Source organism: Podarcis melisellensis (assembly GCF_964234715.1).
Source record: "Podarcis melisellensis genome assembly, chromosome: 5".
Lineage (NCBI taxonomy): Eukaryota > Metazoa > Chordata > Lepidosauria > Squamata > Lacertidae > Podarcis > Podarcis melisellensis.
The window spans coordinates 29,873,425-29,890,985 of NC_138537.1; the positions used below are offsets into that span (position 1 = coordinate 29,873,425).

Genomic DNA, 17,561 nt, shown 5'->3' on the forward strand with positions numbered 1-17,561 from the left:
TTTGCCATCCAAGATGGGTAGGATGCAGGCCTGTGTAGGACACTCTTTAGTTCTCTTGAATGCCCACTGAGCTAGCTGTGATCAGTTTTGTCCCACTGATTTCCTGTACGTGTCTACTCAAAATTCCCATCACATCCCATAGGACTTACTCCCAGTTAAGTGGGCATAAGATAGCAGCCTAAAGTGATTAACATAAAGAGAAAGGGACCCCTGACCGTTAAGTCCATTTGCGGATGGCTCTGGGGTTGCGGCGCTCATCTCGCTTTACTGGCCGAGGGAGCCGGCGTACAGCTTCCAGGTAATGTGGCCAGCATGACTAAGCCGCTTATGGCGAACCATAGCAGCACACTGAAACGCCGTTTACCTTCCCGCCAGAGAGGTTCCTATTTATCTACTTGAACTTTGACATGCTTTCAAACTGCTAGGTTGACAGGAGCAGGGACCGAGCAATGGGAGCTCACCCCATCACTGGGATTCGAACCGCCGACCTTCTGATCGGCAAGCCCTAGACTCTGTGGTTTAGACCACAGCGCCACCTGCTGATTAACATAGCCTGGATCAAAACTACTCCTTTTTGGTAAGGTTGCTGTTTCTATAATAAATAATAATTTTTTATTTATATCCCGTCCTCCCCAGCCGAAGCCAGGCTCAGGGCAGCTAACAACAATAAAATAGTACAACATTCTAAAATAATTTCATTATAAAATTAATTCAAATCAAATTGATGGCAACCATTGGGCTAGAGTTCTGTGAAGACTGCCAAAGGAGGGAGTCAGGCTGTGCCCTGGCCAAAGGCCTGGTGGAACAGCTCTGTCTTGCAGGCCTTGTGGAAAGATGTCAAGTCCTGCAGGACTCTAGTCTCTTCTGACAGAGGGTTCCACCAGATCGGAGCCACAGCTGAAAAAGCCCTGGCTCTGGTTGAGGCCAGCCTAACCTCTCTGTGGCCTGGGACCTCCAAGATGTTTTACTGAAGCTTCTTTAGAGTTAATCATGCTGGACAGGTTTCCTCTTAGCATCCCCATCAGTAGAAGCCCTGTGCAAGGACTTCCATTTGTGCAACAGGGCCTCCTCCCCCCACGCCCCCCTGAGCTTAGCTTGGGGAAGTCTGGAGAACCCACTGAAAAGGAAAGAGGGGCAGTTCAAACTGGCAAGCTACACAGTTTATGCAGATGTAGCGACTGAAAGAGCATGACATTGAATTCCATCCCACCATGTTTGGGGAAGTTTTTAATGCTTGATGTTTTTGTTTGTTTGTTTTCCTTTCCCTCTCTATTTTTGTTGGTAGCTGTTCAGAGTGGCTGGGACAACCCAGTCAGATGGGAGGGGTATAATAAATTTATTCATCTTTTTCTTTGCCCATTAAAAATAAAGTGCTAGATTTTATAATAGGAATGATGTCGTTCTTTTTCTCTGAGAATAAACTCTGGTGTGTAGTGATGCAGTTTGTGTATTGTGTTCATCAGCATTCAGTTTTTTTAAAAAAAAAAATGAAAGTCCAGTAAATGGATTTATTACATAAGCACTGCATGAATGATGGCTGCATTTTAATTGTGAATATGTGAGATTAATGCCTTGACTGCGGGAGAAGGGGCATTTTCTTAAACGTGCCCTCTTGTGTTTGCATGCAGCCAGCCATTTATTCCCTTATGTGAAGAAAAGAATACAGGTCATAAGCCAAACAAGCACAGAGCTGAACCCCATTGAAGTAGCCATTGATGAGATGTCTAAGAAGATTTTGGAACTCAATCAGCTTTGCACAATGGAGGAAGTAGATATGATTAGGCTACAATTGAAACTGCAAGGAAGTGTCAGCGTTAAGGTAAATATGGCTTGGTCCTTCACTGAGGCTTAAGGATTTCAACATTTCAGATTATGCATCATCAAAAGGATCAAAATCTCCACTTTTTTTGTCGTTATTCTGTTATGGCCTTTATTACTCATAATCAAAAGCTACCACAATCTAAACCTGAGCTATGTGCTGACAACCCAAAAATATCTCACCTCTTGAAGACTGCAGTGTACATGAAAATATTATAAGGATAAAACCACAATGTCCCCTATAGGTTACAAGCAAGTAGATAAATTGTTACCTATTTTTTTTAAGAATTATAATAAAATGTTTTGTACTATAGCAGCTGGAAATGGACAAACACAGGGCATCCCTTTTTATGTAAAAGGTTTTATTAAATTTTTTCCATATTACAGTAAAATTAGAAATAAACAAAGAAGAGGAAAAATAATAGAAATAAAGGAAGGAGAAAGAGAAAGAGAGAAGCTTGAGACCTATAGGAAGTTATTCAAGTTCCTACCAGGATTCTTATCCTAGATCTTGCATTGTGTTGCTGTTTAAGCAAACTGTTTTCAAGCCTGAGGCTGACAATTTCTGCTACCTCAAGTGGAATTTGGATTCATTCTAGGTAACAGAACAGGATCTAGAAAAACTTTTAAGCTCCTGACTGTTCCTTTGCCATCCCTCCCCAAACCTGATGTCATATATGAAGTCAGGTGTAAAGTGGACAGGCATGTCTTCCCCAAAACAGCCTGGCAGGGCACATGGGGAGAGAGCCTGAGAGCCAAGTCCGTCAGTCCGTCCGTCCCCAGCTTAAAGGTGTGGACATTTAAGCAGAACAGAAATCCTGTTGAATAAATGAAAAGAAATGGCAAATCCTCACAAGATAAGATAGCATAGGACTTTCTCCAGCTTTGCCCTTCCTTGTTAAAAAGCAGCATGTTTTATCTTTCAGGTAAATGCAGGACCAATGGCTTATGCACGAGCTTTCCTTGAGGAAACAAATGCTAAGAAGTACCCAGACAACCAAGTTAAACTTTTGAAGGAAATCTTCAGGTAAGCTTTTCCATTCCAGAGACAGCAAGGCAATCACTCCTTTAAGAAATGTTCAGCAAATGAAACTAAAGCTATTTGACTTAACGTTAAACAAATCCTGACAAAGCACCAGGCGGCAAACACAGATCCGCATTCCTCTGCCCATACGCAGAGAGAGAAATCCCTTGAAGTTCAGTTGCATCTGTCTCCATCACTGTTTAAATCCGTAATGAGAGAAGAAGACTGTTTTGCATTGCCTAGATATTAAAAATCTGGCATTTCCTGTGCTATGCAGGCAGTTTGCAGACGCATGCGGACAAGCTCTGGAAGTTAATGAGCGGCTGATTAAGGAGGACCAGCTGGAATACCAGGAAGAAATGAAATCTCATTACAAGGATATGCTCAGTGAGCTCTCTGAAGTTATGAACGAACAGGTTGGCGATTCTGTTTTATCTCCTTGTGGCTGATGGCTTGGACCTATTTTATTTCTCTTATTCCTACGGCATTAAAGATGTTACGGGAGGCAGCCTGAGCCTGGTTTGGAGAAGAACCTGGGGAGTGGGGGTTGGAAGTCCAGCTGGAAAGGAAGGGACAGGTCTTCCAGCTCCCAAACTTCCTTCGCTTGGAGAGCAATTCCTGGCTGAAGACACCCCCATCTCCACTCCTCATCCTCATCCTACAAAGCCTAGCCCTACCAGTAGTGATGCTCTGCCTCTACGGTCAGAAGTAATACTTCTGAATGCCACTTGCTGCAAACCACAGGAGGAGAGAGGGCTCTGGTGTTTGGGTTTTCCTTGAGAGCTTCCCCACAGTCATCTGGTTGGCCACTGTGAGAACAGGACACTGGACTAGATGGGCCATGGGCCTGTCCAGCAGGCTCTTCTTGTGATCTAAACCTCCAGGCCCCAGACATACACCCCCTGCCTTTTCCTCACATCTCACTAGGATTCAAGTAAGATCAACACTGATCAGGAAAAGAAATGCAGCCCACCATGTTGTCCATTAGACTTTTCCTTATGCTCTAGCAACAGATCTCTGTCTCTGTCCCACCTGTCAGTACGGCCTGCAGGAAGAACCCTAGCCTGCTGGCACATCTCAGGTCTCACAGGAGGCTCCAGGTTCAAATCTGCACTGGAAAAGGAGGGGAGCCACCCCCATTCAGGTACAGCATCCTCAGTGATATGACCCATCACCTTCCTGCTGTTCTGCCCATTATGCCAGCCCCACTGGGTTGCATCCGAGGAGGCCTGAGCCAACTGACTGCCTCCTACACCTTGGCAGTGGCACCTCTCCCACTTGCACACCTCCCAGAGCACCTGAGTGAGCAGACAACCACGGGAGATGTTTGGGTATAGGGTTACCCCTTTAAGCTTGCTTGGTAGATCTCAGCTTTCACCACCTCAGGACATATATTAACCATGCAAACCGAAAAGGTCAACTCTCCTGTTGTAATTTTACCGCATCCAAGTATAACGTGTGTGTCTCAACCACAAATAGCCCTTAACTGCATTTTCTCGCCTGGGCTTTGGGGGTTGCTCATTGCGTTGCTCATTGTCACATTGTTTGTGCCTTCCATGGCAGTGGTATCTTCATCAACATTTCTCTCTCTCTCTCTCTCTTTTTTTCTGACAGCTCTGTCATGGTCACTGCTTATACAACTTCTCTGCCTCACTGTCTAACATTTCCCTCAATACTATAGCCAAAAGTGGTATGTTTGGTTTTCTTTATGTCTACATGCTCCTTTACTGTCATACATCCTCACTTGGCTAGTCTTCTGTGTAGCCCAACTTTTAATGTCTACTTAAGACATCATCTCTGTTTCGATTCTTGTAGCATAGGAATGGGAAAGGCTTTTTTCAGCCAGAGTTCAGCTCCGGCACCTCTCAGATGGATGCCATTGACATTCTAAGAGAATAAGGGGAAAGTTCGTAGTGAGCTCCAGCACCTCTTTTTCTAGAAAAATAGCATTGGGAATGGGCATGAGTCACCATTTCCTTTAAAGAGCTTAGGACATAATATGGGATCAGAGAGAAATGTAAGGATAGGATACAGTGTACTCTTGTTTAGACCTTTGCGGACTTATAACTGAGGCCCATTTCCTATGTTTATTTTTTAATACACACACTTCTCACTTGCATTAATATTTGTGCCCCACAAACACTATTATTTTTACCTAACTTGGTAAATGTGATCTATAATCACAGCAAACCAGATTCATATACATGTTTTGAGATATAGAAGTGCCATAGCAATCATGTTTTTTTTAATTGTTGTTGTTTTTGGTTTTATTATACTGTTACATCACAAAAAGAAAAATGCCCAAGTTATTTACAGCAATGATACATTAAACCTGCAACAAAAAACATATACAAATATTTAAAAACCCAGACATCAATGAACCAATGTGGAAAGTTATCTTCTTAATTGCCTGCATAGGCCTGGCAGAATAGAGAAGTTTCCAGTAGGCGTTTAAAGGGTAGTACAAAAGGCACCTGCTGAATCTCTACTGGCAGAGTATTCCACAATGCTGGACCGGTTTCTTCTTGTTGTCAAATGAGCATCGCCAATTTGGGAAATGACCAACAAGGCTCCATCTCAGTGATGGAGCTGGGATATAGGGAAGTGTTCAGACATCGCCTGACGATACCCTGGACCTAAGTTGTTCAGGGCTTTGTAAATTAATGTAAGAACCTTGAACCTCTCTCTGTAGCAGAAGCAGCATGGTGATGTTACAAAGACAGAAGCAAAAGTTGGAATCAGGGCAGGGTTTTTTTGGCGGGGGGGGGGGTGTTAGTGTGTTTTACTTTCCGCTTTCTATTCAGGGAGCATTCCACCTTACAGGATTCCAGAAGGGGGCTGGGGGAGGAATGAGCAAGGTGGCAAAAGGCCCCATGCTTGCCTTCCTTTTCATATGGCAGTAACTGCCATCCAGTACGATCCTTGGAAAGTTATATTTTGGAACAACTGTGTTTAATATAGTGCAATTGTATTGATTTCTGCCAGTTTTTCTGCATCTCATAAGTCTTTTTAAAAAACTTGTTCTTTAAAAGATCACGTACAAGGAGGATTCGGCAAAGCAGCAAGGAGTGGAACCAATTTATTCCCATGCAATCAGTAGAACAATCACAGGCCCACCTGGGCCGCTGATTGCCTCCAGTGCTGACATTTGATGACTGAAATTGACGTTCGACGGATTGCTAGAAAACTGGGATTATTCTGAATAAGCAAAATCATGATGGATCCCACGAAAATGAAACGCGGTGCATTGTTTTAATTTATTGAACATTTTCAGTGTTTTGTTTTTTTTAATTGTAAGTTTGATATTTTTAATGTTTTTGCCTTTCCTGATATTTGCACATTTCCTATGGTTTTCTTTATTATGGTTCAGCCTTTATTAAACAGACTGAACGTGATATTTCCATTGAAAGTTCGGTTTCTCAACAAGCCTTACGCTTGCTGTAAATGATAATATAATCTAATACAAGTCCTAGTATACATATATTTTAAAAGTCAAAAGTGGATGTTTTATAACCTTTAAGAATATTGCGATTGTAAATAGAAGATGTGTAAAATATGTCATTTTTACAAAGTTTTTAGTTAATAATTACTAAAATGTGTATAACGTTTCAGATACAATTATATTAAAATATTTGTCTATGTGTAGAAAATTACTGATAATTATTTCTTTGTGATATGGGAATTCATCAGCATGTTGCAATGTCCATTGGGAATGCACCATACAAGTTGGGTCCTGCAACAGAAGTGTTTCAGTGTGCAGTGCTTTGGTTCAGGGTTCCATGCACTCAATTTCATTCACCTTTCCCTGCCTACTGTATTCTCCTTTCTCCCCTGCATAAAAAGTTCTTCATTGAGGGGCAATCCTATGGTAAGATCCATTGGGATGAGCTGTTTAAGATGCAGCAGATCTCGAGCTCAGCCAGCGGGTTACAGGCTCAGCTGGGCTCAGGAGGCATTGATCACCTCCCACTCTGGCATTATAAACTTAAGGTACATTCACACACAATTCTGCCTGTCACAGGAGTGGGGAACCAAACACTCTCCAGATGTTACTGGATTTCCTTGCTGGCTGGGGTTGATCTATCTCTGATCTATCACATTTTTATCTGGCCCCTCCAAGAAGCCAAGGATGGTTTGCTTGAGGGTTAAATGTGATTTTACACTCCTTGAGAGTGTTGGAGTCCAACAACATCTCTGTTGTAGATCTTCCTGCCCAGCCTTCTGCTCAGTGCAGGAATTTCAGAGCTGGAACATCCTTGTGAAGAAGTTGTCCAAACTGTGCTTGAAGACTTTAAAGGTGAGGAGCTGGGATTGTTGAGATGCAAATGAGGTTCCCTTGTGGGATAGTCCTTTGAATGTTGCTGACACCTTCCTAGCCCTTGCTGAGATGAAGTTGATTTAGAAAGGTGATTATCTTTCAAAGTTGGATGAATTTGCTGTGATTTAAAAGGGTTTGTGGTACCCTTCCTGGTTGTGTTGGGTATTTGTGTGCAACTGAGGTATGAGCTGTGTGTGTGTGTGTGTGTGTGTGTTGATGGATTGGTAGGTGCATTTGTGAAGGTAAAGAATGGGATGTGTAGCTTAGTATGTGAAAAAGTTGGGTGATATGTGTGCACAGAGGGAAGAATAAGTGAAGGTGTGTATGACTGTAGAGAGCAGTACGTAATGGAGATCAAACAAGATGTGTTGAGTGAGTGAGTGAAAGACATAGGGGGCGGGACTGAAGAAATGGAGTGAACGGTGATCCTCCATCCTGCTCAAACCAGAGAAGCAGTCCCATCACTTTGTGAGTTGCCACTGGTTACTTTTCTCATTGGAACACAGCAATTTTGCTGACTCGGACAGTCTGCAAATATATAAATCAAGGCAGTTTTGATAATAGAGGGAAAGGGTAAAATTTCATCGTTCTTAAATATTATCCTTTACCCCCCTCTATTATCAACTTTTGCACTTATTTGTGTATTTTACTCACATTCATGGAAGATAACTTGTAATACGGGGGGGGGGGGCGGTGCTTACTCATAATACACCATACTGCTCCAGTTCCCTTTTCTCATTTATATAGTGCTAGCATTAGCTTGTGTGTAGATAATTGCTCCGTCTGTCACCTCTATAATACACACTGTTGAGTGAAGTGCTGGCTTGTAATGAAAATCAGCCTGCGTCTCATTATCAGCTTCAGCCACATAACCAAATGGAAGGAATGTGGATCTAATCTTCATGCTGGTGAGGACAGCTCTGCCTTTCATATTCAGCACTGGGAAAATTAAAAACCACTAAAATCACAGGGTTGTTAACGAAAACGCAGTGTATGAAAGTAACTTTTTAGTTACACAGTGATCTTCTAGGAGTTGCAATTCCTGCATTGCTGAGGAAAATGCCCCTGTATGTTGTTAAAAGTGCTTCTTTCTGAATGTTGGTAACAGTGATCAGGAGGAGCCGGTAGTGTTTTTCCATTCTCTGGATAGAGGCAAGGGGGACCTCATTGGAACAATTTATTGGCCCTATATTCTGTTACCTGAGCACATCACTTTTCCTGCTATCATCAGGACCCTTGAGCCCAATGTCACTAGTTATATTTTGAAACGAGGGTTGGCACTAGCTCTAGCACTGCTGTATCCCTCCTGGTCCCAGATATGGTACAGCCATTTAAAATGCCACTCGTGACTTAAGCACGATGTAGACATCCTCTGGGAGACTTTTCAGCTCATTTGAATCAAAAACACCAGCACAGCCGTGACAAAGTTTCCAAGCAACAGCAGGACTGCTAGAGCAGTCTTAGACTAACATAACGATTCTGTAAGATCTGAATGTACAATGTATAAGTACTGGTCTTTCAGAATATAACCAGTGGCTATATGCTTAATTTTGCAAATGGTTTTAGTCTTCCTGGAGTGATCTTGGTTGCTTGTGTGCCTCAGATGCTGAAGTGAGATAGCCTGGTCCCTCTGGTCTGAATATTTCATAGAATCATAGGCTGATAGAATTGAAGAGTTGGAAGAGATCCCAAGGCTCATTATTCCAACCCCCTACAATGCAGGAATCTCAACATCAGGGCCATCTTAAGCATATCCTTCACCATGGTGCAAAGCTCTCTCCGGCGTTGCCGCCTCCGCCCCCCCCCCCGTTTCCCAGAGTTTTTTTAGGGAGGACGGCGCTGCCGGCAGGGCTGGAGGAGGTGGGCAGTGGCTAGAGGGCAGCTGCTCCAGTGGGGAAGAGGCAGAGGAGGCTGGAGGCAGCACTTCCTGGCTCAGCTGGCCGCTTCATGCCGTGGTGGCCATGGCAGACAAAGGCTCCAGGCACAGTGCTGCTTCGGTGTGGCATGGCGGACTCGGGCGGCGAGTTGATGCTGGGAGGCACCGCGTCCAGCCTCCGCCTCTTCCCTGGCACCCTCTAGAACTTGGCGCCCCACACCACTAGCCTCTCTGGGTAAGATGCCCCTGCTCAACATGCACACCCCCATCCAATTTGATACCATGCCAATGTGCTAGTTTTATTGCTGCTTCATTGTATATTTATTGTCCAATATAACTGCAGAATGTGCAGTTGTAAATAAGACACACAAGGCTGCAATCATAGACACACTTGCTTGGGACTAACTCTTACTGAACTCAGTTGGGCTTATTTCTAAGGAGGAGTATATAGGATTGCACTGCAAAGTTGCAATGACGTGCAAACTTACTTGGTAGTAAACTCTACTGAACTCAGAAGGACTTGCTTCTGAATAAACATGCAATTTAGATGCATATTTTCCAATAAGGATGCCTGGCTAATGGACATCAGTTTTAAAATGCTTGCTGTGCAAACGCTTAAAGCCACCAGCTGTGGCCCAGAAAGAATATAACTTCATGTATTGATTTTCCCTATCTCTACCAGATAAGCAGGCAGTCACACCTCCAGATGCTAATGTGTAGCTCATATGTTTTAAGGTATATTTGTAGTTCAAGCTGGCAATTCCTGGAGAAGTGCCTGTTTGACACTTTGAGGCTGCCCTTGCCATCCTAGAAATATGAGAGCTGGTTTCAGTTCTAAAACCGCATTTAGAAAATAGACACCTCTTCCAATTTGCTGTGCTGCTTTTCATCATTATCAGGAAGAAGATACAAATGTAATTACAGTTGTGGTCAAGCCACAAGCTACTCTATCCATAAAAGCAATTACCCTTGAAATTTCTTTAATTATGTTCAGTTTTTATGCCTGGTGGTATGTGTTAGTAACTGCAATATTCTTAAACTGTTAAGGTGTTCTGTCACTCTGAGCCTTGATTAATGCTACTGTACAGCCACCTGAAATCTGAATTAAGATGTCATTGCATCCAAGCACATTTCTATTTATAAATGTAGATTCTGGTATCACCAGCGCTTTTTTTCTTTAAAAAAAATGTTTAGGGGTACTCTCATTTTCCTACTCATATTGACATACTGCCCCTCACTGAGACCAAACTTGGATTCACAAAATGTTTAGGGGTATGCGTACCCCCAGAAAAAATGCACTGGGTACCACAGAGTATTTCTATTTTCTGCAGCCGTGCTTAATACACTCCCCAACATTAATATACACACACTGGTAGAATTAAATAGAAGGCCTCTGAAAGGTCTAAAATTTACTGGTTGACTTGGGGCAATCTCTTGTGTGCTTAATTCCTCTCCTAAACAGGAATGATAATGGTTTATTGTATTTATTATCTCCAAAGAACTCAAGGCAGCACACATCCTTCTTCCTGGATCCAAGTGTGCAGCTGACCCAAGGACACCTAGTAAGCTTTGTTGATTATTTACACCTAGGTCTCCTTAGATGCAAAGCCTAATGTTCTAGCACAGGGTTTTGGAGCTGATGGGAGTTGAAGTCTGACAACATCTGGAAGGCCACAGGGTCCCAACACCTGCCATAGTGCATTGACACACAGCTGTGACCTTCTTGCCCCTTGGCAACAGCCACCTTAGGTGCCTAATGATTGGATGGGCTGGGAGGCAAAGTGGGTCCCAATCCTGGAGGCCACCGCACTGCTTGGACAGACCTAGTCCTGCACTCAGGCTGCAATCCTATGCACACGTACCCATTGAACTCAAATTGCTTGCTTCTAAGTAGAGGAGCATCAAATTCCACTGTAGATGGAAAGGTAACTACCGTATTTTTCGCTCTATAAGACGCACCAGACCATAAGACGCACCTAGTTTTTGGAGGAGGAAAACAAGAAAAAAATATTCTGAATCTCAGAAGCCAGAACAACAAGAGGGATCACTGTGCAGTGAAAGCAGCAATCCCTTTTGCTGTTCTGGCTTCTGGGATAGCTGCGCAGCCTGCATTTGCTCAATAAGACGCACACACATTTCCCCTTACTTTTTAGGAGGGGAAAAGTGAGTATCATAGAGCAAAAATACCGTAATCTTCACCTTATCCTGATGGGTTGTCCCCATGTCCCAGTTGCTTAAGCCTGGGCTTTACCTCCATCCATCAACATATCAACCTGTAGACTCTGTGGTGTAGTGGCCAACTATTGATCTATGAATCAGGGGCTTATCATTTTGAACCTCACCCCCTACCATAAAAAACTCACTAAGAGGTTTTAAACAAACCACTCTCTCTAATCATCAGAGAGATGGATGATGCTGTTGGCCTATCTTCAGGCACGGGGGCCAAAGGCAGCCCTCCAGTCCTCTCTCTGTCTGGCCCTCGAGACTTTTCCTAGAACACACCCTCTCCAACCCTGCTTTGCACCTTTTGAGTATTTTCACCTTGCTAGAATGCATCTTTGGACTGTGATAATGCTTCTTGCTCACCTAAGATGGATAGGGAGAGGGACGTTAACATTTGTTGCTCCACCCACATTTGCTACTGGCTCCACCCACCACTGGCATGTGGTCCCAGAAGCTGGCGGAGAAGATAACATGGCCCTCGGTTGATAACGTTTCCTCACCCCTGCCTTTCAGGCTGAGGGCCACATTTCCTTCTGGACAAATTACCAGAGGCCACATGCCAGTGGTGGGCAGGGCCAGAGCCCAGGGTGGGTGGAGCAGCAAAAGTACAATACAGTAGGCTAGTTTCTACACACACACATGCGCGCGCGCGCGCACACACACACACACACACACACCTCCCTCTTGTGCTCCATCAAGGAGCTTAAATTCCATACAGGAGAAACATTCTGGACAGGCAAAATTACTCAAGAATGACATGAGGTAGGGTTGGTGAAACATGGACCTGAGGAGAGTCCTGAGGACCAGACAGATGGTTTTGGAGGGCCACACTTCCCCCTGGTTCTGAGGTTCTCCACCTCATATTAGGGCTAGTTTCTACATTGCTTTTCTCACCAGGCAATTAATCTCTGTGTCAGGGGGGTGGGAAGGAATGTGTGAGGAACTTAAAATAGAGATCCCCTCCAAATTCCTCACCAGGTTTCAAATAATTGGATAGTTTCAACCATCGCAGCAAGGCATTAATTACTGCAAGATATTAATGAGCTGCCTCTGACCTTCCATCCTCTCTAAAATATGACAAAATTAACATTTAGACAAGGTTTTCACTTTGGGATTGTTTTGAAATACTTTTCCACTTCCCTCACTTGGGCTGTCTGCCTAATAGGTTGCCATTACTTGTGAAATGGAAACGGGGGCAGAAAACTGGCTGAATTTCTCAGTTCCTTCTTCAGATCTGTGACATGAGAACAGCAGAACATAAAATAGATACTCTCGAGAGTTCTTGGTCACGGAGTAAAAAAAAAAACCTAAGAACAAAGTGACGTTTAGCTTCGTAGCCCTCCTTTCGCAGTTTCCCAATACGCCACTCAGAAATGTGAGTCAGTTTTCTTTGATCCCTGTCTAGCAGGACCATTAGAGACACTAAGCACGCGTCAAGGTTTCGTGCTTAGAATCCCAGACTAGAGAGTTTTCAGATTTCCTGTCATGTATCACAAAGCTGAGCAGTGCTCAGGAATTTAGGGAGGTTATTTTTCCTCTGGCCATCTAGTCTGGTGTTGTCTTTTCAGCCCTGCTGCATCTCTCCACATTCCCAGCAGGGGACCCACTGCACTCTGATCCTTTCAACAGGAGCTGCCAGGGTTGTAACCTGGGGGCTTCTGCATTCCAAGCATATACCCTGCCACTGAACTGTGGAGTGCTTTGTGTCTTTCTAATCTAATCTAAGACCTAGAGTGGACCTTGGACGTTATAACCAAGGTGGGTGGGAGAGGGGAAGCATCACAAAGCACTGATGATAACTTTTTATCAGGACTTGCAACCCTCCAGTCCTACTGTTGGGCAAACCGGACAGGATTCAGACTTGGAGGAACAGCCGGAAACACGTCTTCCAATCAAGAATCTTTCATTTTCCAGAAGTTGTAGTGCAGACCTTGACTGCAGATGCTAAGCTATTGATCACTGGTGAAGTGCAGTATGAAAGCTCCTTGGGATTATAGGTAGGTATTATTTGGCCTTACAGGCTGATCTAACAAAATGGAGATGGAGGGGGGAATGATTAGCTGGAGTGCCTGGAGGCAGTTGGAGGATGGATGGCGGCTAACAAACTGAGGTTGAATCCTGACAAGACAAAAGTACAGTTTTGGAGGGACAGGGGGCAGGCAGGTGTGGGGGACTCCCTGGTCCTGAATGGGGTAACTGTGCCCCTGAAAGACCAGGTGCACAGCCTGGGAGTCATTTTGGACTCACAGCTGCCCATGGAGGCAGAGGTCAATTCTGTGTCCTGGGCAGCTGTCTACCAGCTCCATCTGCTACGCTCGTTGAGACCCCACCTGCCCACGGACTGTCTCGCCAGAGTGGTGCATGCTCTAGTTATCTCCTGCTTGGATAACTGCAATGTGCTCTACGTGGGGCTACCTTTGAAGGTGACCTGGAAACTACAACTAATCCAGAATGCAGGAGCTAGACTGGTGACTGGGAGTGGCCGACAAGACCATATAACACCAGTCCTGAAAGACCTACATTGGCTCCCAGTACGTTTCTGAGCACAATTAAAAGTGTTGGTGCTAATCTTTAAAGCCCTAAATGGCCTTGGCCCAGGATACCTGAAGGAGCGTCTCCACCCCCATCTTTCAGCCCGGACACTAAGGTCCAGCGCCAAGGGCCTTTTGGTGGTTCCCTCACTGCAAGGTGAGGTTACAGGGAACCAGGCAGAGGGCTTTCTCGGTGGTGGCGCCTGCCCTGTGGAACACCCTCCCATCAGATGTCAAGGAAATAAACAATTATCTGACTTTTAGAAGACATCTGAAGGCAGCCCTGTTTAGGGAAGTTTTTAATGTTTGAAGTTCTATTCTGTTTTTAATATTCTGTTGGGAGCTGCCCAGAGTGGCTGGGGAAACCCAACCGGATGGGTGGGGTATAAATAATAAATTGTTATTATTATTGCTTTCATCATCAACTAAGGGGAATGGCTCTAGTTTGGGGGTAGCGCATCTGTTTTGCACAAAGAAGGTTCCGGGCTCAATACCTGGTGTCTGCAGGAAAGGCTGGGGTTTTGTACAGGTTCTGAACAGTTGCTGCCAGTCAGTGTCAACAAATATCAAACTAGATGAACCAATGTTCTGACTTAGCATAAGGCAAATTCCTTGTGTTGCCACCTGGTCACAACCTGGTACCACTAGCATTCAAAACTTTTGTGAACTTTAATAGCACACGCTTTTCACAAATGAAGGTTTTCTGCCGTTGGGTAAAATTGGATGAATCTATTGAGGTATTATTTATGCATTAGTTGGTGTCATCCCAACACCGCTAAAGGAGTTAAGAGTTATGCATATTTTATGTTTAATCACATCTTCAGCGACACCAAACCACAGGCAAAGGTTTCCATTTCAAATTGAAGACTCATTTAATGCTTAATAGGAATCATTCCTTGCAGAGTAATTATGTCTCGATATTCACAGGGGAAGTTTTATTAGATGACCCTTGGTTGATTGCAAATGGCATATTTGGTTAATATTGAGAAGGAAGGGAGAGCGTTAAATCACCCTCGCATTGAATGTGACATACTTTTTCCATACCCAATTATGAGAAATTCCACATAAAGGACACATGAGCAGTAAAAAGGATGGCAAGAGCCCTTTGTTGCATTAATAGGAAAAGCAAAACAAGGGCCGGATCAGACAGCATCTCTTTTGTGCTCTTAGCAAAACCTCCCACCACCCACCCAGTGGTAGTGCAGATGTTCTTGCAAGGGGTGTACAGATGAATGCTTGGACTGTGGTGGAGTCTCCTTCTTTGGAGGTCTTTAAGCAGAGGCTTGAGAACCATATGTCAGGAGTGCTCTGATGGTGTTTCCTGCTTGGCAGGGGGTTGGACTCGATGGCCCTTGTGGTCTCTTCCAACTCTCTATGATTCTATGATTCTATGTTCAGAATGTCCATCTTCAAATTTGTGCCCAAAGGCAAGTGCCCAATCACATGAGAAATAAACAGCTGTAGCTGTATAGTATAAGTAATAACATTCTTTGTCATAATGTTCATTATAAGAGGAGTCATCAACCTTTTTGGCTGAATTTCCAAACTGGATAAACTGTTGTGGGCACCACAATCACACACACCACAACTCTCGGCCAGAACTGAATGCTTCTTTTAAATCTAATTTCAGGTGCAGAGTTCAAATTTCTGCAGGTTCCAGGGATGTGGGTGGCGCTGTGGTCTAAACCACTGAGCCTCTTGGGGTTGGTGATCAGAAGGTCAGCAGTTCAAATCCATGTGATGGGGTGAACTCCCATTGCTCTGTCCCAGCTCCTGCCAACCTAGCAGTTTGAAAGCATGCCAGTGCAAATAGATAAATAGATAACGCTCTGGCAGGAAGGTAAACGGCATTTCCGTGCACTCTGGTTTCCGTCACAGTGTTCCATTGCTTCAGAAGCATTTTAGTCATGCTGGCCATATGACCCAGAAAGCTGTCTGTCAACAAATGCTGACTCCCTCGGCCTGAAAGTGAGATGAGCACGGCAACCCCACAGTTGCCTTTGACTGGACCTTTACCTTTACTTTTTTACAACATTGGCAATCCCTGTAACAATTACTTTCATAGCATGCACATTACAGCTGTTTGTAAGCATGCTGGAGGAAAAAAAAGCAAAGCATAAAAGCGTAAACACAGCAGAATACGTTCTATTTCTCAAACTTTTTATTTTGAATTGGAGTTGTAAAATTTCACACTAATACTTACAGGATTTTGTGGATTAATGGATATTAAGATTGTCTTATCAGTTCTACCATTCCCTGAATACAGGGTGGTAACATGTCCTATTTTAAGATGACATTCCTCAGTGGGAAAGGTTGCCCAATCTAATAGGGCTATGCACCAGATTTGGCCAACGACTGAGTTTAAATCAGGCAGGTTTGGAGGACCTCAGATGAGTCAGGTATGTGCAGCCGCAGATTGTTGCAAGTTAGGTTGGACTGGCCCTGGTAATCCTGTGTGTGTGCCCAACAGGATAGTACAGAGGCTCAGAAAACACCTTTCTCAGAACACTTTTCAAGCTTGATACTGACACCTTATTGTCCTAGCCATAGCATCAAATCCCATCACATCTTGCAGCAGCAACCTTGCGTGATATGGGCTGGGACCAGCCTAGGGTGGGGAACACATAAGTAAGCTGGGAAGGTGTACAAGTAGAAGTATTAATCAGTTAACTGGTATGATCCTCCTGTCTTTCACCAGAAGGGGAAAGATCTTGCATAGTAGCCAAATCATACATGCCATGTTCCTACGGCTTTCTTGTTGCAGAGAAGACACCCTTCACATGGTGCTGGGTGTACATGTCGTAAACCGAAGCAACATCCCTTATGTAAGAGACATTAATGTAGGTCCAAGTGGGTTAATGTGTCAAAATCAAGCAACTGATCTACCTGAGCCACGTTTTCATACCCAAGCTCCACTGTGGCATGACTTGGATGCATAATCCTTTGATCTCAAGGGTTGTTTCTTCTGCCTTGCCTTTTCCATCCTTGACTAACAGCAGCCAGATAAAATGTCTTGCGCAGGAAGCCATAAAGGCTCTGGCTTTGGTTGAGTCTCTAGGAAAAGAGACTTACAAATTCAGTAACAGCTACCCAGAACGAGGATGTCTCCCTATGCTTAGTGTACTGTGGGTCTCACACAGTGCACTCAGCAATATTCAGGCAGTACATGCATATATCTGGTGTTTATTAATAACAGGCAATTAGTCCTGGGCCCGGTCTTATTCAACATCTTTATCAACGACTTGGATGATGGACTCAAGGGCATCCTGATCAAATTTGCAGATGACACCAAACTGGGAGGGGTGGCTAACACCCCAGAGGATAGGATCACACTTCAAAATGACCTTGACAGATTAGAGAACTGGGCCAAAACAAACAAGATGAAATTTAACAGGGAGAAATGTAAAGTATTGCACTTGGGGGAAAAAATGAGAGGCACAAATACAAGATGGGTGACACCTGGCTTGAGAGCAGTACATGTGAAAAGGATCTAGGAGTCTTGGTTGACCACAAACTTGACATGAGCCAACAGTGTGACGCGGCAGCTAAAAAAGCCAATGCAATTCTGGGCTGCATCAATAGGAGTGTAGCATCTAGATCAAGGGAAGTAATAGTGCCACTGTATTCTGCTCTGGTCAGACCTCACCTGGAGTACTGTGTCCAGTTCTGGGCACCACAGTTCAAGAAGGACACAGACAAACTGGAACGTGTCCAGAGGAGGGCAACCAAAATGGTCAAAGGCCTGGAAATGATGCCTTATGAGGAACGGCT

The 17,561-nt window shown here is 44.1% G+C and overlaps 1 protein-coding gene across 13 annotated transcripts in view; it reads left to right on the plus strand.

Annotated features, from left to right (window-relative positions):
- DOCK10 (dedicator of cytokinesis 10) overlaps positions 1-6,495 on the plus strand; it is a 200,589-nt gene extending 194,094 nt beyond the window's left edge. For 11 of the 13 annotated variants that reach the window (XM_081910272.1, XM_081910278.1, XM_081910279.1 and 8 more), the window contains 5 exons: positions 1,629-1,819; positions 2,745-2,845; positions 3,120-3,258; positions 4,457-4,532; positions 5,875-6,495. In XM_081910272.1, coding sequence (XP_081766398.1) covers positions 1,629-1,819; positions 2,745-2,845; positions 3,120-3,258; positions 4,457-4,532; positions 5,875-5,942 — 575 coding nt within the window. In that variant the 3' untranslated portion in view covers positions 5,943-6,495. The remainder of the gene's footprint in view (positions 1-1,628; positions 1,820-2,744; positions 2,846-3,119; positions 3,259-4,456; positions 4,533-5,874) is intronic. The other 2 variants (XM_081910276.1, XM_081910273.1) reach the window with 1 other exon arrangement.
- The last annotated feature ends 11,066 nt before the right edge of the window (positions 6,496-17,561 follow it).